The sequence below is a fragment of the Mustela putorius genome, unplaced genomic scaffold (assembly GCF_011764305.1).
Source record: "Mustela putorius furo isolate JIRA1106 unplaced genomic scaffold, ASM1176430v1.1 tig00003836_pilon_pilon_pilon, whole genome shotgun sequence".
In the NCBI taxonomy this organism is placed as follows: domain Eukaryota; kingdom Metazoa; phylum Chordata; class Mammalia; order Carnivora; family Mustelidae; genus Mustela; species Mustela putorius.
The window spans coordinates 38,065,186-38,093,097 of NW_025421989.1; the positions used below are offsets into that span (position 1 = coordinate 38,065,186).

The 27,912-nt window shown below is 43.6% G+C and overlaps 1 protein-coding gene across 1 annotated transcript in view; it reads left to right on the top strand.

The window, feature by feature from the left end:
* The window catches only part of LOC101673386 (amine oxidase [flavin-containing] A), a 68,406-nt gene that overhangs the window by 31,155 nt on the left and 9,339 nt on the right, over nt 1–27,912 (top strand). The window contains exons 4-10 of the mRNA XM_004754926.3: nt 15,355–15,459; nt 16,165–16,256; nt 20,922–21,063; nt 21,698–21,847; nt 22,144–22,303; nt 23,231–23,327; nt 26,384–26,437. Coding sequence (XP_004754983.2) covers nt 15,355–15,459; nt 16,165–16,256; nt 20,922–21,063; nt 21,698–21,847; nt 22,144–22,303; nt 23,231–23,327; nt 26,384–26,437 — 800 coding nt within the window. The remainder of the gene's footprint in view (nt 1–15,354; nt 15,460–16,164; nt 16,257–20,921; nt 21,064–21,697; nt 21,848–22,143; nt 22,304–23,230; nt 23,328–26,383; nt 26,438–27,912) is intronic.

Consider the following 27,912-nt stretch of genomic DNA (forward strand, 5'->3'; position numbering starts at 1 on the left):
AGCTTGGGGTTGAGGGAATTTGTGAGGGTATGCACACTGATGCACAATCAGGGAAATCTGGGGAAATTCTGATAGCTGCTTTGGGATGGTTCGGGATGCTTGGGGGAAGAGTCTGGCAAAATGGAGTTCAGAAATCTAGGGAGGAATGAAGAAAGTATAAAAGTATAAAAAATGACGCAAAGTGTTGATGAATGCAGGTTTCCAGAGGCTTCATGATCACAAAGGGAAAACACCCCTTTGCTTCCCCACTTTCTCTTTTCTGCCTGGGATGGTGTTTCCCTGGACTAGGCAATAACAACATTGAGAATGGTAGCAACTAACATTTGCTGAGCACATTTGCGTGTGTTAGCCTACCTAACGTATTCGCACTCAACTACTAATTACACCAACAGTCACGTCCATTCACTCACTCCCCAGTCCAACTGGGAGGCAAATGAGTCTGGTGATTGTCCTGGAACCTGAGCAGACTTGGGCTTCTAACTTCTTCCTGTTGAACTTTCTGGAGCTGAGAGATTTTTATTTTGCCTGGAGGCTCACAGTAAATAACAAAGTGCTCTTTTTATGCACAAACTCCTTACATCCACTCTGTTAGGCAGGTACAATTGTCCCCATTTTACAGGGGAGAAAGCTGAGGTTCCGCAAAGGAAAGCAACTTGACAAGGCTATGGAACTATTTTTTTTTTAATTTTTTATTTTTTATAAACATATATTTTTATCCCCAGGGGTACAGGTCTGTGAATCACCAGGTTTACACACTTCACAGCACTCACCAAAGCACATACCCTCCCCAATGTCCATAATCCCACCCCCTTCTCCCAAACCCCCTCCCCCCAGCAACCCTCAGTTTGTTTTGTGAGATTAAGAGTCACTTGGGGTTTGTCTCCCTCCCAATCCCATCTTGTTTCATTGATTCTTCTCCTACCCACTTAAGCCCCCATGTTGCATCACCACTTCCTCATATCAGGGAAATCATATGATAGTTGTCTTTCTCTGCTTGACTTATAGTGAAGGCTATGGAACTATTAATGGTCTGCCTATCCCCTGAGCTCCTACTGTTCATCAATTTTAGGACTGACTTAACAAATATGCACCTATTTAAGGGATGAAACTAAACACCATTCTTTTCATCGAAGACCTATTCTCATCTAAAGTAAAGATGGATTCTAGAAGTTCGATTAAACAGACCATCCCCTCACATACCTTAAACTGCCAAAGAACATGTGTTTTCCCCCAAGTTAGACAGCAATGTTAAGGTAAAACTATAGTGGGTCATTTAGAGGTTAAGTTATTTTACCTGAATGAATGCCTTTCTGCTAGGGTTCTGGTAAATCGTATCATTTCTGCAATGAGAAATATTCAGTGGGGTTGATGTTTTTATAATGACCAGGAAGTTGTAAAGCGAGGAGGCCAGATTAGGGGAGTCTTATTATTCCATGTAAGATTATTAATAAAACATACGGCAAAAAATAATTCCACTTATTTAAAAATATATCAACCCTCACTGTTCAGTCCACTTCTGAGGGGGAAGAAATGGATCTTATCCCATCACCATAGTGCATAGGGTTAATAATGCAAATTATCTTCATGGCACTCTCTGCATTGGCTCTTGTGACAACCCGAGCTTTTATAATCTTCCACAGTGCTTGCTTTTCAGTAAATACCACCAAAATGGTAGTAGGTGAACCATCAGAAGATTGACATTGTCTAGTTAAAACTAAGCCGTATTAGTTATGGTCCAGGTTGCGTTAGCTGTTAAATTTTCCCAGCATGCAGCTGTAAGGAATAGCTCAGTTATTTCTTCTGGCAGTAGATTGTAGTGCATCAAGTTTCGACGTGTTCTAGGATGATTTTTATTATTCATCAAAGAATTTTTCATAACCTTTGGTAGATCGCGTTGACAGTGCAAATTTTGACACAACAGTGTGGAGTTCCAAGCCTGCGCCTCTGAGCTGAACATTCTTTCCCTTCCCAGGGAGACTCCGTCTAATCGCAGAGAGTTCATGTCATTATTGGCAAATTTATCCATTAGTTCAATAAATAGTTACTGTAGAGTCTTCTCTGTACAAGATACTGTTCTAGGCTGGAAATGGTAGACACATGATCAAAGTTCCTGCTTGCATGGAGCTTACCTTTAGCTAACATTTCTGCCTGTATACTTCATGGATCTTGTGAATAGAATACCTATCCTAATTCTGGTTTAGTATATCCTGATTCTTTTCTCTTCAGTTTGTTTATTTATTTATTTTTAAAATAATCTCTACACCCGACCTGGGGCTTGAACTCACAACCACAAGATTAATCATCCCATGCTGTACCCACTGAGCCGGCCAGGCTGCCTAGTGGATTGTGATTCTTATAGAATAGGTTTTTTAACAGATTTTATGAATGTGGTGAATTTGATACAGGTCGGTTTAGGTGATTGTATCTCATTTGTGAAATTAAATCAACCATGTTGTCTTTACCCTAAAAGGTGGATTTGAAGTGGCATCAGCTAGGTGTGTCTAAAACACTCTCTTTATCACTTCTTTTCCTCTGGATGGTGTAAGACAAGTAGATGGACTTGAGTGCTTCTTGGATTGATTGATCAGTTACTTGCATTAGTAAGTTAGGTGTACCATCATTATGATTATTTTATGAGTAAAGTTCATGAAGTTGTGGAGACTTTTTGTTAAATTTTGCAGTGCTGAGTCTTAGAGAAGGAGGAAGAAATGCTTGATTTCTTTTTTCTTTTTTCTTCTTTTAATTAATTTATTAGAGAGAGAGAGAGAGTGTGTGTGTGTGTGTGTGTGTGTGTGTGTGTGCACAAGTAGGCAGAAGGAGAGGGAGAAGCAGGCTCCTGGCTGAGCAGGGAGCCTGATGTGGGGCTTGATCCCAGGACCCAGATATCATGACCTCAGCCAAAGGCAGACACTTTGAGCCACTCAGGCGCTCCTGTTTTTCTTTTCTTTTCTCTTCTTTTCTTTTCTTTTCTTTTCTTTTCTTTTATTGGGTTCTTCCAGATATTCACAGTGCAGGTACGCTGTAGAGAGGGAGAACACTGCCTCGAAAGATGAAGCAAGGCATTTGGCAGGCGCCGCTCTGAAGGAGAACTTGACACATTTATGCATTCCCACTTTCTCTCTAAATAAAAATGGAAACTCTAAATATATACCACACATTTCTTTTTAGAGAATGGTGTGATAAAAATTTATTTAAAACAATGTAGGCTTTCCTGATAGTAACAGCTCACCAAGCAAGTTTTCTAGTATGGGTTCTGTTCTTCCCACAGCTGTTTACTTGAGGTTTCTATGCCAATGACTGAAATCAAAGGCTTTTCAGAATGTGTGTGCTCTGGAATACTAAGTAAAAATTATTTTGTTGTTGCAAAGAGGTGAACTCTGTTTTAACCACAAGGCCGTGTTGAAAGCAGGGGATTTATTTTTTCTTAGTTTGTCTAAATGCTTGCCAGAAATACCTGTATCTTTGACCCCTTGCTTTATAATAGAGTGTTTCTCTAGGATTAGGGACATATATTTTTAAACTGCTTTCAACACCTTTCCGTATCAGCTCACAGAAGGTATATCTTTTATGTTCAAATAAAGTTATGCTTTCACTTTCAAGTCTGCTCAGTAGGAAAGGCAAGGAACCAAAGGCTCTTGTAGGGGTATTGCTTGTTGTCTTTGTCTCCTTTCTTTTAATCACTTATATCCATCCCTCCTCACTCCATGCACAGGTGTTGCCTTCTATCTGTAATGTGTTGCCTCATGTGAGTTGCCTAGTGATCCTATGAGGTAATAAGAATCCCCTCCATCTTGCAGATGAGAAAACTGAGGCTCAGAAAGCTTAGGCACCACAGTCGGGCTTTCCATGTCTTGAGCCCAGAGTTCTGTGGGTTATGTCACATTGTTCCTTATTCAACAGGCAGAAGGTCAACTTATAAATCTCTGTAAGAGACAGCTGTGAGGTATGACAAAAATCACCTTACCCCAAAGGGTTCTGAACTCCTGACATGCTACTCGGGCAGTAGGGGCTCCTGTGGACCTGGCCTCCTGTGGACACAGGCACTGGGAGCCATATGTGGTTCCATTTACCAGGGTGGCTGCTTCTCTTGCATCCTGAGCCATAAATCTGGAGCCTCTTGGGCCTTCAGTAAGCACCTGACTCCCAAGGAACCCCCAGAGAACCCCAGTTAGGCTCAGCAGGCTGAAGACTACAGATGGTTTCTATTACACTATTACACTGTTAGACTACTAAGTCTAGAGGTCTAGGACATGCTTTGAAATTGTTGGGTATATATTCATTTTGTTAAGTGATTTATATGAACTCATTAGTCAAAGTATTATCTAGATAAGAGTACCTTATTTTATGCCATTGTATCCTCCCTGGCTTAAAGAGAAAAAAAAGATTAAAAAGAATAAAAAAGACTGGGTGGCCTAGTTGGTTGAGCATCTGACTCTTGATTTCGGCTCAAGGCATGATCTCATAGGTCATGGGATCGAGCCCCACCTTGGGCTCTGTACTCAGTGGGGACTCTGCTTGAAGATATTCTGTTTCCTTCTCCCTCTGTCCTTCTCCGCCCTTTAAAAATAAATGAGGCTTTAAAGAAAAAGAAAGAGAGATTTAAAATAATTTGTATATTATTTTATTATTTATTATGTATATTATTTCAGGGTAATTATTTAGGGTAGAGATAAAAAATTGGGTAAGAAGAGGCACATGGTAAATGGGCAGGTGCTCATGATAAGAAATTCTGTTTGATCATAGAAATGAAGTAACATAAGAAGGATGATTTGCTTTCTTCTCTAAATTATAGTTATACCTGGGTCTTTAAAAGCAGACAGACTAAATATGTTCATCTATCAAGTATTTAGTACAAAGATACATGGACGTCGCTTGTTAAAAATAGTTTTTAGTAACTTCCATTCTTTTCCACCCTCCATTTTAAAAAGACTTCATTTCTTTCTCTTTTTTTCTTTTTCTTTTTTTTTTTTAAAGATTTTATTTATTTATTTGACAGAGAGAGATCACAAGTAGACGGAGAGGCAGGCAGAGAGAGAGGAAGGGAAGCAGGCTCCCTGCTGAGCAGAGAGCCCGATGCGGGACTCGATCCCAGGACCCTGAGATCATGACCTGAGCCGAAGGCAGTGGCTTAACCCACTGAGCCACCCAGGCGCCCCATCTTTCTCTTTTTTTTTTTTTTCATTTATTTCTTATGTTGACAGGAAAGTGTAATGACAGAAATTACTCTTAAAGCCTTGTACTGTTTAGAAAACTAGGTCAGCATTAACCATTTTCTCTCAAAGCCTCCTTTTTCCTATAAACTTTCAGGGAGAAATCTCCCATTTAGTTTGTAGAGCACAAAACTTCTACTTGGTTGAAGTGACAGCCCAATAAATAGAAAAGTCAAGTGAATTGTTAAATATTTTCCCTTCCTTTTTTTTTTTCTGTTTTTTAAAAAAAATTGTGGAAGCGCCTTGGTAGCTCATTTGGTTAAACGTCTGACTCTTAATTTTGGCTCAGGTCATGATCTTGGGGTCGTGGGATTGAGCCCTGCCTCATGCACCACGCGGAGCATAGAGCCTGCTAAAGATTCTCTCTCTCCTTTTCCCTCTGTGCCTCCCCACCCCACGTGGATGTGCGCTCGCGTGCTCTCCCTCTCTCTCAAAAAAATATTGTGGTAAGATACACATAACAAAAGTTTATCTTCTTAACCATTAGGTGTACAATTTAGTGACATGAGGTGCATTCACATGATTGTGCACCCATCATCCATTCACAAAACTCTTTTCATCTTCTTGTTACTCAACTCTTTTCATACTTCTTGTTACCATTTTTAATAAGGCCAGTTCATACGGCAATCCTTATCTCAGCATTCACTGAGAAGTGGTCTAGACTTGGCCTCTGTGACTCAGTGAACTGGCTTTCAGTGGCAGCGCAGAAAGGGGATTCAGTCAGACACGAAGGATTTCTCTAAGGCTGTGGAACTTTGCAATCTTCTCCTTTAGTGGGGCCTTGGCATTGTGGTTAATGGCAAAAAGAACCTTGTCAGTGGAATGAAGCGTCACATAAGGACCTTTCTTAACAGAAATTGCTCTCGTCTCCATGATAACCCAACTGCTAGAGGTTTTGAGCTTTCAGGTTAAATGTTGCTAGTTTGAGGTCAAAAACTCCTTTTTTCCTCCCCCTACTTTCTTCATCCCTATTTTTGCTTCCTCCCTGCTTTCCCCTCTGCAGGCCCTACTTTACCCAAGAACACGCACCCACTATCGTAGCCCAGAGTTAAGCATTGGTCCTGAAATTTCTAACTTTTGTAAAGTAGCCTTCTAACAGCTGAAACTGAAACACCATTGAATGTCCTTATAAATCCCATAGCTGATGCATTCTGGGCACTTCCTGAAGAAGGGAAGTTCCCATGTCCCATGAGCACATGCTAACCCAACCAGAAGGTCTTTGCAGTCGTTGCCCTGTCCTGCCATTTAATGGGATCGATGCTGCCATAGTAGCCCTCTATTGCAGGCCTGGACTCTAAGCTTTTTCACTTCCGTGTCAAGCTCATTTGAACAAATACCCTTTGAAAACCAGGTGGACCACAGAGTTTTAGTAAGTGAGTTTTAGTAAGCAGTTTTCCTTACTTTCAAGATGGGAGAAAGTTGTAAGAATGCAAGTGTTTGGTTCAAGGTCCTACAGAAGAGAGTGAGAGAGAAAGACAGATGTGAAAGTGTAGTTGATAACTAACCTTAGCAAACACAGACCTTGAAACTGAAGAGACAAATACCGATCCTAACGTGGAGACCTTCTATTTGAACAGCCCAGTACTGTCTTCATAACACTTCATTTTGTTGTTGCTTTGTGTTGGGGTCTCATGCAACCAAAAGAAGAAAATTCTAGGTGGAATGACAGAAAATGTGAATGTTAATTGTAGTTAAATGCAATGAACACTTTGATCCCGAAAACTGTGGAAATGTCCTTTCCATTTAAAGGACTTTTCTCCTGTCAGGTTTTTCAAACAGAGGGATCAATTCCTGAACTACGAGTCCATTTCCTTTCATTCTCACAGTGTTTCTGTAATTTGTCAGACTCAAGTGATACACTGGGAACCTCAGGCTGAGATTTAATTTTGTGTGTTTGCCAAAGTATCCAGTGGCCTAGTTTCCACAGCCATCTCTAGCAGATAAATGTCTCTGAAAAAAACCTCAGGCTTCAGAGCCAATGGGAAGAAATCACCACTGGCCCATATTTGCTGCCCAGCAGTGATTATAAAAGATGCCTCCAAGGCGCAGATGTGGGCACCGTCGCTAATCTACATAATTATATGGGCCAAAGAAGTCCTGAGTATCTGTGGCTCTTCCCAGTTGGTAGACTTAAAAAAGAAAATCCTTCTCTGATGGTCACATGTGGGGAAGATGGTGCTAAGGATCTGATGGCTCCCACTCTCCTCTCCCTTCCACGTCTGCACCATCATGATCACGGGAGCCATCGCCGAAGTAACTCCACGCAGATCCAACCCCATCCACTGGGATACACAAGGTGAATGCACTCGGTTAACAGCCAGTCTGGCAAGAAGCTCCGCTTTACCCTTGACCCTCTGTACCTGCTCTGACATACTTTCTCTTTGTCCTGCCTGCTTCCCAGGGGCAGAGAGTCCCAGGCTCAAGACTCTGCACAGAGCTCTTGCAATTTCAGCTAGACGCACAAGTGATTTCATTTTATTTTTCCTATTGACTCAGTGTTGTGGGATGACGTGCATTCTTGTTCAGGAGATGTCCACAGGAGACTGTATCCCCGTGAGGAGCATTTGGAAAATAAATCTGCTGGTTAGCAGGGCTCCTTTTTCTAGCCTCTCTTCTCCCATGTCCCTTCGGACCCCTGAGAGCGCCAGCCAGAAGAGGAAGAAAGCATGTCTAAAGGAATATTTTCTAATCAACATTAATCCCAGCAACGCTTTGCTAGAGAGGGAGTTTCTTGGTCGTATACATGTGGGAATGCTCCATGTTCCATCCCTATCATTGAGTGCCAAGATGTTTGTTAGCAAATTAGGGGTCCTGTAAGGATAAGCAGAAATTTTTTTTTAATTAAAAAGAAAACCTGTTTAACTATAAGCCAGAATTTCCCAGATTCATCACCATGGAACCCATTTTTACATAGCATCCAGAAAGATCAGAGTGAGAAAGGCTCACATAGGAAATGGTTTTAGAGATTTTCATCTTTTTCTCTTCCCTTCAGTACCTTACACATAGGGAGTTCTAGTAAATCTGTTGGTAATATTGACTTCAGCTCTTTTAGAAAAGGTGTGTTTGTGGAGTTGATCATTAAAAACCAGTGCTAAATTGGCATTCATTAAAAGATCTTGTCTGAGGTGGGAAAAGAGGGATTTGTTTGTGTAGAAAGAGGCTGGACTATTTTTGGAGCCTGGTAGAGCTAGATGTGAGATCAGATGGGCTAAACATGCAAGAATTGTATTCCACCCACTTTTTAAAAGATTTTAATTATCCATTTGAGAGAGGGAAAGCAAAAGTAAAAGAGAGCACAAACAGGGGGAGGGGCAGGAGGAGAGGGAGAAGCTGATCCCTGCTGAGCAGGGATCCGGACTCAGGGCTTGATCCCAGGACCCTGAGACAAGCCCAGGACCCTGAGATCATGACTGAGCCAAAGGCAGACGCTTAACCGGCTGAGCCACCCAGGCGCCCCTGTATTTATTTATCCCTTCAATTCCTCCATTTAACGAGCATTTCTTGGAACCTTGGTATATACAAGGCAGGGTAGGAGATATAAACAAGTGTGAGACATCGCCCTTCTTGGGTGTGTTGAAACTAGTCGGGAAAGTTCTTACATAAATCAGTTTAATGGTATAAAAAATAGTGAGGTGCCATGGGCAACAAAGTGCTTTAGTCTGCCAGAGGAAACAGAAGTCATTTCCACCTTCCGCTACTAGGTAGGATTTTTGGGACCATGTTTGTCTCAGAGCTGTATTTACTCATGCTGACAACCTCCAGACACAGAAAGCACATCCTAATAGACTCCCAATGGAGGATCCAGCTCAGGGGCACTGTGGGTCCCATCTTCCTGACATGGAGACTGAGGCCCGGGGTCAGGGCACAGGAGGGACTAAGCCAAAGGCATGGAGTCATGAATTCTCCTGCCTCTGCCAAGGCACCAGCTGGGATTAATTATACGTGTACACACACATATACATACCCACATATATGTCAAAAATCTAATACATACAAATAATAATAATAATAATAATACATGTGAACCTCTGAATATCTTCAGAGATGTAGTGAGCTTGCTAAATTCATCAAATTTATTATCCTGTGATGCATCTCACTTATGATGATCACAGGATTTTAATTTGAAGCAATGAAAACCAAGAGAAATCAGACATGAAATCCAGGCATAGTGATATGGAAGATGTAAGGAATAAGAATAAAGCAAGTAAACAATTTTCCTAAAAAAACTATTTATTTATGTACTTATTTATTTGTTTGAGAGAGAAAGAGATCACGACAGAGCCTGATTTGACTTTGGCCATCACCCCTAATTAGGGAAATGCAAGTCAGAACTACAGTGAGGTACCGGTTTGGCCCCGCCAGGCTAGCTAGAATCAGACAGTCAGTAACAAGTGTTGGTGAAGAAGTGGAGCCATTGGAACCCTCATACATTACTGGTGGGAAAGTAAAATGGTGCAGCTGCTTTGCATGATAGTGCAGCTGCTTTGGAAGAGAGCAAAATGGGGTGGGGGGAGGGTGGAGAGTGACTATTAATGACTAAGGATTCCTTCTTCTGGTGACAAAAATGTTCTAAAGTTAGATGCCATAATGGATGCCCAGCTCTGCGAATATACCAAAACCCCATTGAATTATATACTTTAAATGGGTGGATTATGGAGGATGTGAATTTTTTTTAAAGATTTTATTTATTGGAGCAAGAGTGAGCATGAGCTTGGGGGGGGCAGGCAGAGGGGGAGGGATAAGCAGACTCCCCACTGAGCAGAAAGCCTGATGCAGGGCTTAGTCCCAGGACCCTGGGATCATGACCCAAGCCACCCAGGCGCCCCTCAAGTATGTGAACTATGTCTTAATAAAGCTGTTCTGGAAAAGCAGCCACTCATCCTCATCGTGTAACATTTTCATCTTTTTTCCTAACTGCCTGTTTCTCCAGAGTTAATGGCATTCGTGAAAGAGGAAAAGGCTCTGTCAATTATCTTTACTTACCCAAGAGCCTCCAGAAGAGGTCATATTGTTGCTATCTTAATTGTTCTGTTTTTTTTTTTTAGATTTTATTTATTTGTGAGAGAGTAAGAGTTAGAACAAGTGCTCACACAAACAGGGGAAGCGGCAGGCAGAGGGAAAAGCAGACTCCACCACTGAGCGGGAGCAGGATGCGGGGCTCGATCCAGGACTGTGGGATCATGACCTGAGCCGAAGGCAGATACTTAGCTGGCTGAGCCACCCAGGCATCCCTTAATTGCTTTGTTTGTAATTACTGTATAGAACTGTAGTCCCTTGGGAAAGGCAGCATAGCTTCATTTGAAACCTTTCCTTCTTAATTCTGTGGCATCATTTGTACCTGAGCTTTTCAGTTGTCTTATTCCCCAAGACGGGACCGCACAACTCATGGGCTGCCACACGGCCTCGTAGCGGTTCCAAGTCCTGAGAGAGAGAGACTGAGAATAAGATGAAGTATCAGGTTATGAGCAAACACCCAGGAATGTGCTGCCAGCCCTTGAAAGTTGTGTGAGAAGTTATACGTTATGGTTTGGAAGTTCTCTCCAACATCGAGGGAGCAGAGGCTCGAAAGATGTACACTGTAACACTGCGCAAATCGAAGGACAAACCCAGACATTGGCTGAGTTCTGTGGGGAAATGGGGGGCGGAAAAGACTGAGGATCAGACCGTCGGGAGGCAGTGGATGGAGGATGGGAGGGTTTTACAAAGAAGGATGGACACTAGTTGGAGACTTGAAACAAGCAGCGCCGTACCATGGGATAGATGTTTCCATATTAGGATGGCTTGTTTTTGGCCGAGTAGAATGATGTAGGTTTGAAGAGAGCTTGGCTAACCTGCATTTGGAAAGAGGAAGAAAACGATTTTTTTTTAACTATGAGTACAACACAGTACTGCCATCCTATTTAATGCCTTTTTAGATGATTTCTTTAGTTAAAGCATTATTAAATACTGTAGAAAAGAAACCATCCAAAGATGTCTTTTATAGGCTTGTCAAAACAGTGGGACAAGGAGAATGCCAAGGAATTCATTGGAATTGGGCAGACTTGTTCTTCAAACAGTCTAGCACATAACTGTTTATTTTCAAGATAATTTAAAAAACTGCTTGGAAGCCTTCCTCAGGGGCCTGTGATGTTCTTTAATAACACCCACTTCCTTTTGTTTAACTAAAACCTAAATGTACAAAGAGCCGAAACTCTCCAACACGCCATTCACTAAATGTTACTCGCTTGCTCTAAACGTGGTTTATTTTGTAAGACCAACAATAAAGAATGATGTGGGAGTCGTAAATTGCCATCTCCTAGCAATAGTCTCTTCTTATTAGGAACATCGGTACATTGAGGATGTGGTTTCTCAAAGGGATTTAAGTATTTGGGGCACAGTTCCAGGGACATTGTGTTCTGCTTGACCTCAACTAGGAGACACTGTGCTTTGGAGATTAAAGGCCACTTTGGAAGTGTTGGAAGGCTCCAGAGTATAGGTACAAAATGAACTTGACCTTTACTCAAGATTTTTTTTCCTTTTATTTTCCAAGAGCAGTAACCACTTAGAAATATTTAGAAGTATTTGGAAATACTGAGAAAGTACCGGTGCCTTTGGGAGAAAACGGTATAGTCACATTTACGAGCTTGAGAAGGTCCGGTTGTCAAGCTGTTCTTACTCCATCAAGAGACAGCTCCAGGCCCTACCACTGCACTGCTTTAGGGATTCCAAGGAGCAAAAAGTTGTCTTGAGTTGTCTAGTTTAGAAGCAGGCCGTGGAGGAAATAAGCCTTTCAGGGGTTTCAGAGAAAGGAAGAGGTAACGTGTAGGAGTCTATTCCCACATATATGCGTTTCTTTAGCAAACAGGTTTTCTTTTCTTTTCTTTTTTTTTAAAGATTTATTTATTCATTTTAGAGAGAGAGAGCATGAGCAGGAGGGGCAGAGGGAGAGAGAATCTCAAGCAGACCCCATGCCAAGTGCAGAGCTCGATTTGATTTGATCTCACAATCCTGAGATCACAACTTGAGCTGAAACCAAGCGACAGACATTTAACCGACTGTACCACCCAGATGTCCCACTGTTAGGTTTTCTATGGAATAAGAGCAGAGAAGCCAGTCATGAAGAGTGAAACTAATTAGTCAAATCCCTTTTTCAACTTGGTGCCTCTGTCAGTAGTGTAGAAATTAATGTTGTAGTTGGCTGGCGGCCGGCCTTTATGGTCTTCTTTTAGTGTTTCTGTGGCTCCCGTTTCTAAAAAGATTGCCAGACTGGACTCTCCTCTCTCCTTGGATTCTTTACTTCTCCTGCCACCTCTTTTTTTTTTTTAAGATTTTATTTATTTATTTGACAGAGATCACAAGCAGGCAGAGAGGCAGGCAGAGAGAGAGAGGAGGAAGCAGGCTCCCTGCAGAGCAGAGAGCCCGGAGCGGGGCTCAATCCCAGAATGCTGGGATCATGACCTGAGCCGAAGGCAGAGGCTTTAACCCACTGAGCCACCCAGGTGCCCCCCCCCTTTTTTTTAATCAAGGCTCAGATCATGGGGCCTTTAGGCCGTGTGTGAAATGAGACTCTGGTTGGCATCATCCTGAGAAGAACTTTATTAGGAATGTGGGACACATTTTGTTGAATTATATTTATACTTATCTTAATGTCCCCAGATGATTGAGCATGTTTGTTTTTATAAATGTATTTCTTTTCAAAGCAAAGATCAGTTTTTTATGAGACTAATCCTTGAGTATAAATACATTTTACAGAGGAAAATGTAGATTTTCCCCGATTTCAACTAAGGAAAGAACTGTAATGACAACCGCTGTTCTGAAGGCTGCCCATGAGCTGTTAACCGTCAGCCTCCTCTCTGTAGCTAGCATAGCATTCTGGGTAAAATGTCTGCCTGTTTTTCTCCAGCCGTGCTTCCTCATTTCCCAGGGTTGACGCTGTTTCCTCAACAGCCAGCTTATACCCCAGAGCTTCTTTGTCTCCACTTTTATTCCTTAGAAACATAAAAGATGGTGTGGGAAATTTCTAAGGTTTCACATTTCCAAACACTCCCTCATCCAGTTCGGAGGGTTAATATGTCTCTAGAACAGACTTAACCCCACATCCCGTCAACCCTATAGGAAGGCCAGAAAGCTTAATGTTTATGAGCAAAGGCTTTGGGAACAGGAAATTTCCATTCTGCTGTTTTCCAGCTAATATCCCTGGGCTTTAGTTTCCTCATTTATAAGATGGAAGTATTAATAGTGCTTGCCTCCACAGGGTTGGGGTGAGATAATGCATATGAAGAGCTTGGCCAGGGCCAGGCATGGAGAAAGATCTCAATAAATGTTAGTAATAATGGTGGCAATAGTGGTGGTGATGATAAAGGTTTGGAGTCTTGGAGAGTTGTGTTGCAGCATTACAAACATGGCATTTTTTCAGATAAGAAATCAGATCACATAATCTGCCAGGGTTATTTGAATTTGCTACCGTGGCAGGCAAAATTACTTGTCACTTAATGGCTGCCGTGTATCGTTACTCAGTTGAAGAGTACGTGTGTGCATGCATGCGTGTGTAAGTGTGTGCACATGAATGCAAATGCTCTTGGGTCTTGATGGTTAGGAGTTTTGCTTTAGTTCCCCTCCCCCCACCTTCTTAATTCAAAACAGTTCTTAATACTGTGCAATATGCACAGTAGGCTTTCTGCGAGTATTATGTGTTTCTTTGATTAAAAAATACAAATCTCAAGCAAAATTGAATTAGTAGAAAATATTTAAATCTTTTGAATGTTTTATTTTTAGAGGAAATGAATTAGGAGTGAAACCTTAGAAAATACCCAGACCTGGTATCTCTACCCCAGGGTTCACTCTCACCTCACCCCGATGTTTGCATAGCACAGGACTTGTCACAGAATGGAAATGAAGTCAATGGTGGCACATAATTTGCTATCTTTATGTTTGAGGTCTCGGTACCAGCCAATAGAAAGCCATTTCTGGCTAACAAGAGGGGGATCTAGTGAAAGTATATCAGAGAGCCCACAGAACCAACAAAAGGCTGGAGGGCCACATTTAGGAATAGGCAGAGTACAGGGGAGCTCTGGCAAGTTAGGGGCAGGAACCACAGCCATGGTCTTTAGGGCAGGAAGCATGTGTACAGCATGCTGCCATGGGGAAGGAGAACCCAGAGTTAGCTTTCTTCTGTTGTTGGATGACTCATTCCAGGGTCAGAGAGTGTGTGTGATTGGCCAAGCTTAGCTGACAGGCTCACACCCCCGCTGCACCAGTATCCAGAGCGGGTAGAGAAAGATCTAGCCCATCACCTACTGTAATGGGAGATGATATCCAGGATCATCCTCCCTACACATCTACCCACAGAGGAGAGACAGCTTCCCAAAAAGGAACCAGGATAATACTGGGAGAGGAACATGGATGCTGGGCAGCCAAAAAAATGTCAAATGCCCATTATTCTGTTTCCCGTATTTTGATTCCTTTTTTAAAAAAGATTTTATTTATTCATGTGACAGAGAGAGAGAGAGAGATCACAAGTAGGCAGAGCAGCAGGCTTCTCGCTGAGCAGAGAGCCCAAAGTGGGGCTCGATCCCAGAACCCGGAGATCATGACCCGAGTTGAAGGCAGATGCCCAACCCACTGAGCCACCCAGGCTCCCCCCATATTTTGATTCTTGACTTCAGGCATAGCCAGTAGTTTAGCCAGTCTTTATTTAGTCCATGTGAACCCTAAAACTCAGTCCGAGATATTCTGCTTTGTTGTTCCAGTCTTCTGTGTGGTCCAAGGACAGTCTTCCATGTCATCATCCTGCTCTCATCTGAGTGGAAGCATCCCTGCAAAGAGATTAGTGAGCTAGGAGCTCAAGGGTTGAGAATATTGTGGCATCAGCATTAGATATTAGGATAAGCTACTTATATTTATGTTCTCTATAGAAGTACAAGTAAGTTCACAGCTATTAATTCCTGTAAATTAAAAGCAGGTAGCACAACACCTGAGGCATTTTGCTAATCTAATTGAAATTTGGGGCCTCTATAGATAAAATGTATTTACTTCCCATCAAAGGTGATGCTTTTGCAATAGGAAAGCATACTGTTAGTTTGAAAATGCCTCTTATGTTGGCTGGGTTTTGTTATTTAGAATGCTATCCTAATTTAATGTATTATCTTTTGCTTTTATGTTGTAGGGGAGAACTTATCCATTTCGGGGGGCCTTTCCACCGGTATGGAATCCCATTGCCTATTTGGATTACAACAATTTGTGGAGGACAATGGATAACATGGGGAAGGAGGTAAAATGTGTGTTCAGCTTACACATGACCTTAATATCCTTCCAATAGTGCAGGGAACGTTGCTCTGGACATTCATACATGTCATTTACAATGCGCCCAACTGCTCTGCCAAGCTGGTAGTATTCCCACTTGCAAGGAAAATGAGTGCTGAGGGGCTATGGTAATTTCCCCAACACCACACTGCAAGGGAACCAGGATTCAAACCCACATCTCTCTGACTGTAATGCCTGTGTGTTTTCAACTCCATGGCACTGAGAATTTGTGTGACGTGTGTTTGCCAGTTAACCCTATTCATAGTTTTCTTATCCATGTGTGATTCCACTTTAGATAGTAAAGGAAAAAGGGATTTATCCCTCCCCAAGTTTTTTTTTACTTAGGCCTAGGCTCCATAAGATCACTCTCTCACACTTAAAATGGGTGTTGGCATTCAATAAGAAGGATCATCATCATAATTACATATTCATTTTTATATATACATTTATATGTAATCCCCCCCTTTTTGCATCACCATCATCATTATTATGGCAACAACATTAAGGCGTAGGATGCAGAGACCTATCCATCCCAACCCCACCTCTATCTGTGCCAATCACACATCCCAACACACACCCAGAGACTGGTTTTCAGAGGTTCTCCTGAAGGCCTGTTGGCACGGCAGTGGGCAGTAACCATCACACCTGAATGTGGGCCCTCCTTCCTCTGCAGATTCCAGCGGATGCACCGTGGGAGGCCCCACATGCTGAGGAGTGGGACAAGATGACCATGAAAGATCTCATCGATAAAATCTGCTGGACAAAGTAATCTTTTTTAAAAAATTATTTTTATTAACATATAATGTATTATTTGCCCCAGGGGTACAGTTCTATGAATCATCAGGCTTACACATTTCATTAGCATTCACCATAGCACATACCCTCCCCAATGTCCGTAACCCAGCCACCCTATCACTACCCCTCTACCCCCCAGCAACCCTCAGTTTGTTTTGTGAGATTAAGAGTCTCTTATGGTTTGGATAAAATAACCTTGACTATTTAAAGTTTACCTTTCATCTTTCCTTTGGATCCTTTCTGTCCTATCTTGAACCATACTGTTTTCCTTTTCTTTTTTTTTTTTTAAGATTTTATTTTTAAAGTAATCTCTACACCCTACATGGGGCTTGAACCCACAATCCCAGGATCAAGAGTCACATGCTTCACCCACTGAGCCAGCCAGGGCCCCTGCAGTGTTTTTCTTAATAGGTTGTAGGAAAAAAGTTAAGAGGAAACCTAATGATCTTTCGGTCAGTAGCATCTTTGAGGGAACTTTAGACCCTGCTGAATGGGTTTGAACATAAAATGAATCTAACACAAAGAAAAGAGGAGGCAAATGAAGTAGAATTTTTTTAATGAAAGGGCTGTGTGATTTGCAATAAAACAAGTAATTGTGTATTCAAATTATACAGTAGTCAGCTGCAGAAGCAATTTAGAAAGATATTAAAGTTGTTCCCTACAGATATAGAAAAACATGGAACGGAAGGCAAGCTAGTCTTTATTAATAAAAAATCTAAGTTTTATAATGTTTTCAATGAAAACATGTGTAATGAGTTGAGATACTTACAGATTGTTTAGTCAGCGTTCAGGGGCTGCTATGTGAAGGCACTGTAGCTATCAGTGAGGAATTGCGGTGAATGTGTTAGGCATGGCCCCTAAACTCATGGAGTTATTATTTTTCTAGCAGGAAAGATTGACATTATGCACATAATTCCATAATGCTACTAGACTGACAAACAGGGATCTTGATCTGAGGGTAAGGAAGAGATTTCTGGATGCAGCCATCTTTAAACATGAACCAAGGACTAAGTGCATCCACTAAAAATCAGTGAGAGAGGATGGGAGGAGATAGGAAAGGGTGGATGGTGTGGGGGACAAGGCATCTTTCAGGAATGCCACAAAGTGGTTGAGGGAGAGAGAGAGGAAAGATGGATGGTGTGGAAGGGAGTGTCTTCCAGAAATGAGGCACAGTATTTGGGGATAGAGGAAGGGAAGATGATGTGGGAATATGAAATCTATAAGGAATGTGCCACAGTGGATGGGGGGAGACCAGATGGATAGATAATATCGAGATGACATGTTTCAGGAGTGAGCCATAGCAGATGAGGAGAGACAAAGGGTGGATGGTGTGGGGAAATGGTATCTTCAAAGAATAAGCCCTAGTGGAAGGGGAAGAAATGAAAGTTTGTTGGTGTATGCAGATGGTATCGTCCATGAATGAGCCATAGTGTATGCCAGTAGACAAAAAGGCTGGATGGTGTTTGTGCTGGCAGCGGGAGCGGGGCGGAGGGGGGACGTGGTGGGGGAGTGGTGGTGGTGGCAGTCATGGTGGTGGGTATCTTCCAAGAATGACCCAATTGATGGGGGGAAAGAATAAGAATGAAATATGTGAGGGGATGGTATCTTCTAGGTATGAAACACGATGGACTTGGGGAGACAAGAATGGATGTTTGGTGGGATGCTATCTTCCCTGAGTGAGTTTAATCCATGGAGGGAGACAGGAAAGGTTGATGGTGTGGGGGAATAGTATCTTCCAGGAATGAGCCATTTGGTGGGGGAGTGGAATAGAGTGGAATGTGTGAGAGGATGGTATCTTCCAGGAATGAGCCACTTGGATTGGGGGATGGGAGATAGGAAAGCTGAATCGTGTGGGGTGATGATGGTGTCTTCCAGGTAGGAGCCAAATGGATAGGGACAAAGGAAGAAAGGATGGTGTTGGATGATGGTATCTCCTAAGAATGAACCATAGTGGATGGGGAAATAGGAAGGCTGGATGGTGTGAGACAATGGTAACTTCCAGGAAAGAGCCACATGGATGGGGGAGAAAGTTAGGATAGATGGTGTGGGGGAAGAAGAGAGGATGGTGTGGGAGGATGGGATTCTTCCAGGAATAGGCCATGGCAAATGGTCGGTGGGAGAAGAAGACAGGATGGATGGATGGATGGTGGGACAGCATCTTCCAGGAATAGCCATTGTCTATGGAGGTAAACAGGAAGAGTGGATGGTGTTGAGGGGGTGGTATCTTCCAGGAATGAACCATAGTGGATTGGGAGAGTTAGGGAAGAGAGGATGGTATGAAAAGATGGTATCATCAAGGAATGAGCTACAGTGACTATGGGGTGGGAGGAGTCAGAAAGGGTAAATGAAGTGGAAGCAAGTTATCTTCCAGGAATGAGCCTCAGTAGATAGGAGAGACAGGAAAGATATATAGCATAGGAGGAATGATATCTTCCAGAAATGAGCCAGTTGACTGGTGAGACTGAAAGGATGGTTGATGAGGTGGATAGTATCTTCCAGGGATGCGACAGTTGGTGGGGGTGGAATATAGGAAGGATAGAAATAGTTGAGGGTTGAGGGGATGGTATCTTCTAGGAATGAACCACTGTAGGAGGACAGAGGAAGGGTGGATGGCTGGAAGGGAAATTTATCTTCCAGGAAGGAACAGTAGTGATGGAGGAGGTGGGAGAGAGACACTGGGAGACTGGATGATGTGGTGACAACCTGGAAACAACACAGTGGATGTGGGAGACCTGAGGGAAGATGGAGGTTGGGGGATGGTATCTTCCAGGACTGAGCCACAGTGTATGGCAGAGGGCAGGATGGGTGATTGTGTCTGAGGGGATGATATTTTCCAGGGATGAGCCATAGGTTATAGGGGGAGACATGGAGGTTGGATCGGTATCTTCTAAGAATGAACCATATAGATGGGTGGAGACTGGAAAACTGGGTAGTGAGGGTGGATGTTATCCATCAGGAATGAACCACATGAACAGGGGAAGTCAGCAAAGATGGATGTGGTGAGTCATAATCCACGGAGGTAGATAGGAACAGGGTATGTATGTGTGCGAGCGGGCAGTGAGGGGCACTGATATCTTCCAGGAATGAGCCACAGTAAAAAATGGGGAAGATGGGAAAGCTGGATGGTATGGGAGAATGGTATCTACCAGGAATGAGCCTTGGTGGATGGAGAGGAGAGAGGAAGAGGAAATGGAATCACCCAGGAATGAGCTACAGTGACCGTGGGAGGGGGGGTTGACAAGAAGGGTAGATCATGTGGGAGCATGGTATCTTCCAGAAATGAGCGTCAGTGGGTAGGAGAGACAGGAAGGGTGGATGGTGTTGAGGGATGATATGTTTCAGAAATAAACAACAATGGACGGCAGGGAAGAGGATGAGTGGATAGTGTGGTGAGATGGTTTCTTCTAGGAATGAGCCACTGTGGATGGGGGAGGCAGGAAATTGGATGGTGTGAGAAGATGCTATGTTCCAGGAATGAGCCATAGTAGAATGGGAGGAGACTAGAGGTGTGGTTGGTATGTGGGGAAGGTTGCTTCCACAAATGAGCTACATAGGTGAGGATAGATGGGGGAGGGCAGACAACGTAGGAGAATAGTATCTTCCAGGAATGAACAACAGTGCCTCAGGTATGTGGTGGTAGGGGAAGCTACAGGAAGGATACATGGTGTAGCGGCCGTCTTTTCTGGCAATGAGCTACAGTGACAGTAGATAGGAGACAGGAAGAAGGATGGTGTTATGGCACGGTATCTTCCAGGAATGAGCCACCATGAATGCTGTGAGATATGAAGGGTGGATTGTGTGGGGGATGCCTTTTTCCATGTAGAGGAAACAGCTCTTAAAGGCCCTGAGGTGGGGAGATTGACATGTTTTTGCCATGCTGTGACAGTATGCCTAGACACTAAGGATGCCACGAGAACGCAGTGTAATTAGAGGTCAGAGAGGGGGCTGGTGGTAGAAGATAGAGTGGCCACATTCAGGATTTTTGCCTTTTGCCATGAATGCCATTGAAGAGTTTTCTGCGAGTGGGGTTTTTTTGTTTTGATTTGCACTGTCAAAAGGCTTCACTGGGGTCAGAAGGGGCTGTAGTCATAAACCAGGTAGAGATGGCCAGGAGGAAGCCACCACCGTTGTGACCCAGGTGAGGCATGCGGGTGGACTGGAGCGGGGTGGGAGCCGCTCAGGTGAAGAGAGGACGGTTGTTTGAATAAATGAGAACTGTATCCTTAACGATCCCTCACCAGCATCTTGACCCTTTTAGATGGTACCAGAATTAATATATTTGGAGCAGACCCATAACTCTCTCAAAACAAAGGAAAAGGTTATTTTTCACCAGGAGTTAAAATATGCATTCCTTCAGAAGTTGAGCCTCTGAGGTGTTTTGTTTTATTTTCCCCAAAACAGTGCAAATGCTTTTGAACCATACTGAATTGTGTTTTGAAAAGCTGCTGTTCTCTTGGGGCGCCCGGTGGCTCAGGCGGTTAAGCATCTGCCTTTGTCTCGGGTCATGATCCCAGGGTCCTCTCTTTCTCTTTCTCTCAAATAAATAAATAAAATCTTTAAAAAAAAAAAAAAAGCTCCTGTCCCATGAAGCATGTATGTATTTACACCCGACTGTCACCTTTGTCATGCGGCCAGGACTGCTAGGCAGTTTGCATCGCTCTTCGTGAACATCAATGTGACCTCTGAGCCCTATGAGGTGTCTGCGCTGTGGTTCTTGTGGTATGTGAAGCAGTGCGGAGGCACCACTCGGATATTCTCAGTCACCAACGGGGGCCAGGTATGGAGTGTCCGTTCTCAACCTGTAACTTCATTTGTGGTTCTGCCCTCACCCAGTGTGCCATCTTAATAGCCGCTCCCGTGTCTGGATCTGAGACACGAATTTTTGAAAACATTTCAATGAATGTGCCCCAAACCAAAAGTTCTCCTTTCCTTTTCTTGTTCCTGGAGATGAATTTACAGCTTAAGAGTGTTTCGTTTTGAACTAATTTGGTTTTGGGAATTCGGGTCCATCCTTTTGGGGGCAGGAGAGGTGGATAAAATTAGTATAGCTCTGTGGGAGAAGCTGAGTTACTACGATCAACTGATTTTCAGAAATGTCTAGAACTGGTACTTAAAGTCATCTATGTTCCAGACAGGCTCCATTCCATAGTGCAACGTGTAGTATCTTTCTCCACCAAGTAAATAATTTCTCTCCTCAGAAGATCTTTGGAACACCCTAAGTTGTTCTTGTGGCCCTAAGAGATATTAGCCATTTGACCCTTAGCTTTAGCAAGTGTAGGACAGTTGCATCTTTGAGTTAGCTTTATACTTAGAAATTCCACATTATTTCTTTTGACTTGTATTTTACGTTCTAAGCTATTGTGATCAATATTTTGATGTTTATAGTCCTCATTGCCTGCCTTCTTCTATAGGAACGGAAATTTGTGGGTGGATCGGGTCAAGTGAGTGAACGGATAATGGAACGCCTCGGGAACAGAGTGAAGCTGAGGTGCCCTGTCACCTATGTGGACCAGTCAGGTGACAACATCATCATCGAGACGCTGAATCATGAAACTTACGAGGTAATTCAGCCTAGTCCCAAGGAACATATATTAAATAGGCCTTGTGTCTTCCTCAGCTTCTAACTAAATACCATCCAAGCAGTGGTGTAATTAATGCTAGTATGATCCCAACTCTGTCTTCTAAATTACCATTTTTAGTTGACCTGCCTTGTTCTGTTGTGCTGCGTCACAGGGGCCTCATTTTATATGTGGTTACTGCTCGGTGTCATTCTAAATGATAAATATGGTGTTTCTTCCCCTCTGTAAAGACTGAGACTCACACGTTTGAGGTGGTATTCTGTGTCTGTGTCTTTTAGTGTGGATACGTAATTAGTGCCATCCCGCCAACTTTGACTGCCAAGATCCACTTTAGACCTGAACTTCCATCGGAGAGAAACCAATTAATCCAACGTCTTCCGATGGGAGCCATCATTAAGTGCATGATGTATTACAAGGAGGCCTTTTGGAAGAAGAAGGGTAGGCTGCACCTGCTCATGTTTAAATTGTGTTAAGTGAAGGGACCACACTCTCTTTAGGGACCTTCTGGTAGACCCTGGCCAGAAAAAAGATGACAGAGATAAGTATTTTTAAATTGGTAGAAAAAGGATCAGAAATCTCAATCTTTCCGTCACTCCACAACCCCTGGTGCAACACAGAAGGACCCCAAGAGCCCTTGCTGTCAATGAAAGGGAAAGAAGAGACCCACCAAGTGGCAGGGGCACCATGACCCTGGTTCCTGGCATACGTCCTGCCCCTTTCTCTAAATGAGAGAGTGACGCAAAGGAGTACTGGGGGAAGAGCGCTGCTTTGAAGTCCCACCATCCTGGGCTTCGCTTGCTTACTAGCTGAGTGGCCTTGGCTATGACACTTCACCACTCAGCATCAGTCTCCTTACATCAAGTGGTGATAGTGAGACCTACTGTCAGGTTGTGTCCGCCAACTAGCTGAGGCAGGGCCTGAGTGGATATGGCGGCTCTTGTTGGTAAACCTGGTCCTCAAAGGATTTCTTCCCCCGCTTCTTCCGTGGGCTCCTCGGGGTGATTCCCTCTGACACAAGCCTCTTTCCCGGTGTGCTGCAAGGCTCCGGGCCCTCAGTACGGTGTGAGCCATGCATTGGTCCTACATGACATTTATGTAGAGGTCATCAAGATAGGTCATTTTCCATGTGTCTGTTTGCAGACATCTTTGTGTAGTTAATGTATTTAATAAGGAAATGTCTTCTAGGGTTGGGGCAAAGACTATTTGAGATTTGCCTTCCTCTTAGCAAAAGAGTTTTATACAGTGTATGTGTGTGTGTGTATCTGTGTGTGTATATACCTCTCTATATATCTATATATATAATTTTTTCCTTAAATCTTTGATGAGGTCCATGTCAATCTCCTCTTGATTTTTTTCCTTATTAAGATTACTGTGGTTGTATGATCATTGAGGATGAGGAAGCTCCAATTTCAATAACCCTGGACGACACCAAACCAGATGGATCGCTGCCCGCTATCATGGGGTAGGTTAGAGCTGGGTGCTTCGCATTTCCTAAATTGTGTGGGCGTCTTGGTGTGGATGCTGGCAGAGCGTATGGACTTGAGCTCCAGCAATTGTAGATAACCCTATAGGAATATATCTTTTTCTGTACTTTAAACTGTTAATGTGTGGTATGTGGCACGGAACTCGGAAACTTTACAAAAACTGACCCTGTTTCAACTTGTGCCTCTTTCTTTCCCCCGTGCAACTCTTGAGGACAGAGTGAAGGAAGCAGCTAGACAGGCGGTAAGGGTAGACAACCCTGCCCAGGGCCAGATTGTCCACACTCATCTAGAATGAGAATTGACTATTTTATTCTGTAAAGCCTTTCAGAGTTAGGGTTTCTGGACCATTGGCTCTTCTCCATTCCAGACATCACTATACCACTAGTGTGAATACGTTAATTGTTACCCAGGGTTATGAGACCGGTGACCAGTGAGGAGGTGCAGTTGGAGGTATAGCCAGGCCTCAAGTGGATGTCCCTTGTTGTGATCGGTCACGCCCAGTTGTCCTTTGCTAGAGATGGTCCAGGGTTTGGTTCTGTGTCCGGAAGAGAAGAGCTCTCCCCTTGTCCTCCCAGCCCCCACTGCCTGCAGCTCCTCTGTTGCTGGGGGCCTAAAGGTCCAGACAACAAGCAGTGCTTTCACAAAGGAGTGGCTAAGGAGCGCCTCTGCCTTGGACCCTTTCTCAAAGCTCCACAAAGAAAAGAGCTGTTTATTCTCCCACGTGACAGCAGAACAGCAGGGTTCTGTAAGAGCCAAGTGGCTTCCAGATAACAGCGGTTTTCCCCTTCCCCCTGGGGAGAGTCAAGCTCATGCACATTGCATCATCGAGGGGAAATTACAAAACCAGAGGCCGACCCATGACCCGGGACTTAGCAGGCGGCTCTACTGGACTGCCCACGAGTCGTCCTGTAAGCACGTCGCTGGCTGCAGACCATCAGAACGAGCCCCAGCCTCCCTGGGAAGGGCGGTGCTCACAGCGCAATGAACTGAGGACCAGCTAGTCCTCTCCATCTCTAACCCCACTGGGCAAAAAAGGATACAGATTGTGGGGGCCATTTGCCATCACCTTCTGCGTGCCAGAGGAAAACAGAAGGTGGACATAGGGGTCTCAGGAGACCATCAAGACCAACCCAGCTGTGGCTGGAAGGGCACTGATGGTCTTCTTGCCCCGGGAGTTAGATGTTGTGGTTTCTGCCTTTCTGGGCTTTCTTCGGCTTTATTAGCCAGGATAGGCTTGGCACAAGTTTTCCAGATGAGAATGGGGTTATTTAGGTAGTTCCTAAAAAGTGATACTCTAATCTCCTCTATCTGGACCATTGCCTACGCCCTGCTCTTGCCTGCACACTGCCTGGTTTCCACCCTGCCCTTTGCTCTGGGCAAGGAAAGCCTTGAGGACAGGGGTGGTAATCGTCCAGGCTGTGATTGTGATGACTGGCAACTACAGAGGACCGTGTACTTTAGAGTCATGAAATGTCCCCAACCCAAAGCAGCATGTTTCATTTCCTCAATAAAACCCCAGAGCAAGTTAAAGAATAGTTTTCTGTAGTTAGAGGTGGGTCAAAGGGGTTGTTGTTGCATTCTCGTTTTGAGATTTGGCAGGAATGGCCACCACGAACTGCCCTTTAGAGAAGGAGCTGTAAGAAGCACCCAAGATCGAAATCATTTACTGTTTCATCCGATATTGGTGATTTTCACTGAAGTCCTGTGTAAGACTCAAAATGACAGATTCTTGCATAAACTTAAAATTTAACCAGAATCATTACTAGTAAGCCGTAATGTAACAGTCTTAAATCAAGCAAAATTATGACTATATGCCATAGAGTTGATTAGTTCAGATTCCTTAGGTTGTCCACAGATTCCTCCGAAATACTGTTCTCTGGGTTAATGCAAATTCATTGTGTAATCCTTGCTCTCCAGAATGATCTCAAGTAACAGATGGCTCTAAAGGAATTGCCAAACTGAGGAACCGTTTAATTTGGGTGTGAGGGAGAGGATGAAATATCTGTGTTCGGCTCTTGCATTCTCAGTCCTGATCTACTTGTCTTTTTTGCCTAGAACAAAGAAATATAAGTGTAAAACTTCTCTAAATGGAGAAATAATTTCAGTGTCCTTTAGCTCATTGGGATTTGTGAATGCTTTCTAATAATAGTGTATGTAAGGACTCTTGTCATGACTCAGTTCTTTAAAACATATATCCAATCAGTAATAATCAGTATTTACAGATTAATTATAACCAAGTTTTACTGAGTTGCTAAATTTGCTAGGCCAGTTTCCTGGAAGCCAAGTTGGACATGGAGATTTGGGTGCAAGGGGTTCATTGGGGTGTGTGCCCTGGTCACTGCCTGTGAGGAAGAGAAGGAATCAGGATTGGGCAGAGCAAGAGGCTGGGCTCCAAGTGTTATCCCAGCGGAGGTCTCCAAACCACAGGGAACTCTAGAACTGGGATGGCCTTTGATATAGGTATCATGACCTGAGGTGAAGGAGTGGACTTTGGTACCCACCGCACCCCAGAGCCGGTCATTCTGGGGAGAGGCGGGACCTGGAGCCAGGCAGCCCTCTTCTACAGAAGGCGGTGGCTGGGGAAGGGTCCAGCCCTGAGCTCAGAGTAATGAGTGCTTGGTCCCGAAGAGGACTCTGGGGGGCCCATGATGGCATTCACTACAACTACATACTTCAATTTGGTTTTCCAGCTTTTATCAAATTTTTGGCCGAAGGCAAAGTTCACTTACCAAGCTATCATTTAACGCAACATTAATTCAACTAACATTTGATTTCCAACTATATGCCAAGAGCCATGCTGAACTCTAGGGGTAAAACACTGAGTAGGAGGTGACCAGTTACTTAGGAGCCCGCAGCCTAGAGGGATTTGGGACACAGGCCGGTGGAAAGTAGCCTGACATTTGCTCTCATAGAGGGAAATAATGGGAGTGCGTGGGAGCGTTCATCAATGCTGAGTGGGTGGAGGCAGGAACATTTCAAAAAAGAGGCAGCTCTTTCTGTCACCTAATTGTTCAAATGTAACCTCTCTCTACAGTTTCATACTTGCCCGAAAAGCTGACCGACTCGCCAAGCTCCATAAGGAAATCAGGTAAGAAGTGACATCTGAAACGCATGTGAAAGCTTAGCTTCACCTTGTACCGGTCGCACTAACAACAGTATAATGGCATCTTGAAAAACCCCACGACTCACAAGTAGTCTTAAAATCCCAAAAAATCAACCTTTGGTCACCATTGCAACCTTTGTGTTACAAGTCCCCTTGACTCAGGGCTTGCCTGTATGCATAAATTAATTTAGGTTTATATACTTGTGTTTATTGTACAGTGGTTGGAGAGGTAGGGTTTCCCTGTAGAGTAGATGGAGAAAACCGATAGGAAACATTAGTGGTGCAGAAAGCTTTAGAGGCTGAGTCCTGATCGCTTTGCGAGACCATTATCCCTTTTCCAAGGTTCTCTGACCTGTACTTTTTCCGAAGAGCAAAGCCATGCGTGTGGGTTTCAACCTGTTGCCGTTTGTGTACGTAGAAGTATCCTCTTTTGATTATCTAGGACACAGCTCTGACTTTCCCTTCTCCTGATAGCTTCCTAGTATAAAACAGTCATTGTAGGACAGTGGCTTTTGTTCTTCCTTTCTGCCTTTCTCTTTCTGCCTTGTTGCATTTGTTTTGTTTTGCCTTGGAATCCTTTCCTTTGTTCAGATAAAATCTTACCAGGAATTCTTAACCTGGAAACAGTCATTTGGCAGGGAGGTGTGCCCTGGAGGGTAGCCCTAAATCCTTTGTTAGCTTTTGAAGAGGACCAGGACACACACAGATGTACACTTCTCTCTGCACTTAATTAAACAATTAAGGAGCAGAGAGTTACTTTGATGACTTTGGAATTCAGGCTGCCGAAGTTTCAACATTTGCGCATGAATTTGTTTGTTTGAGCTACCTGGTTTGGGGGAGGGAAGTGTTTGTCCATCTACTCACTCAAAAGAGGAAGAATTTGGGGGCCAGTGGCAGAGAATGGTTTGTCCAGGTGTCCACAGCTAGCTTGTGACAAGTCAGGAATAGTATCCAACGCAAACTTTTTTTTTTCATTATGCCACACTAAGCTTGACATTTTCTTTTGGATTTCCTGCTTTCCCTCTTTATTAATAGTAAAATAAATACCAGCCTGGATGTAGACATTTGGTTATGATTCCACACGGTGGCTGAACTTTTCAAAAGTTTTTATAAGGCAAAACCCATAGAACTCCAAATGTGTCTTTGACTGGAGCAAGATTCCCAGAACGGGCTACGTTGACATCTACCAGAGAATGTTTGGGAAATACGTTTTTTTTCTGAGGCCAGTAGATTATGATTTGGTAGGTTAAGGGTGGGGCTTCAGTATTTTGTATTTCTTTTTAAAGATTTTTATTTATTTATTTGACAGAGAGAGATCACAAGTAGGCAGAGAGAGAGAGGAGGAGGCAGGCTCCCCGCTTGAGCAGAGAGCTTGATGCGGGGTCCGATCCCAGGACTCTGAGATCATGACCTGAGCCGAAGGCAGAGGCTTTAACCCGCTGAGCCACCCAGGCGCCCCA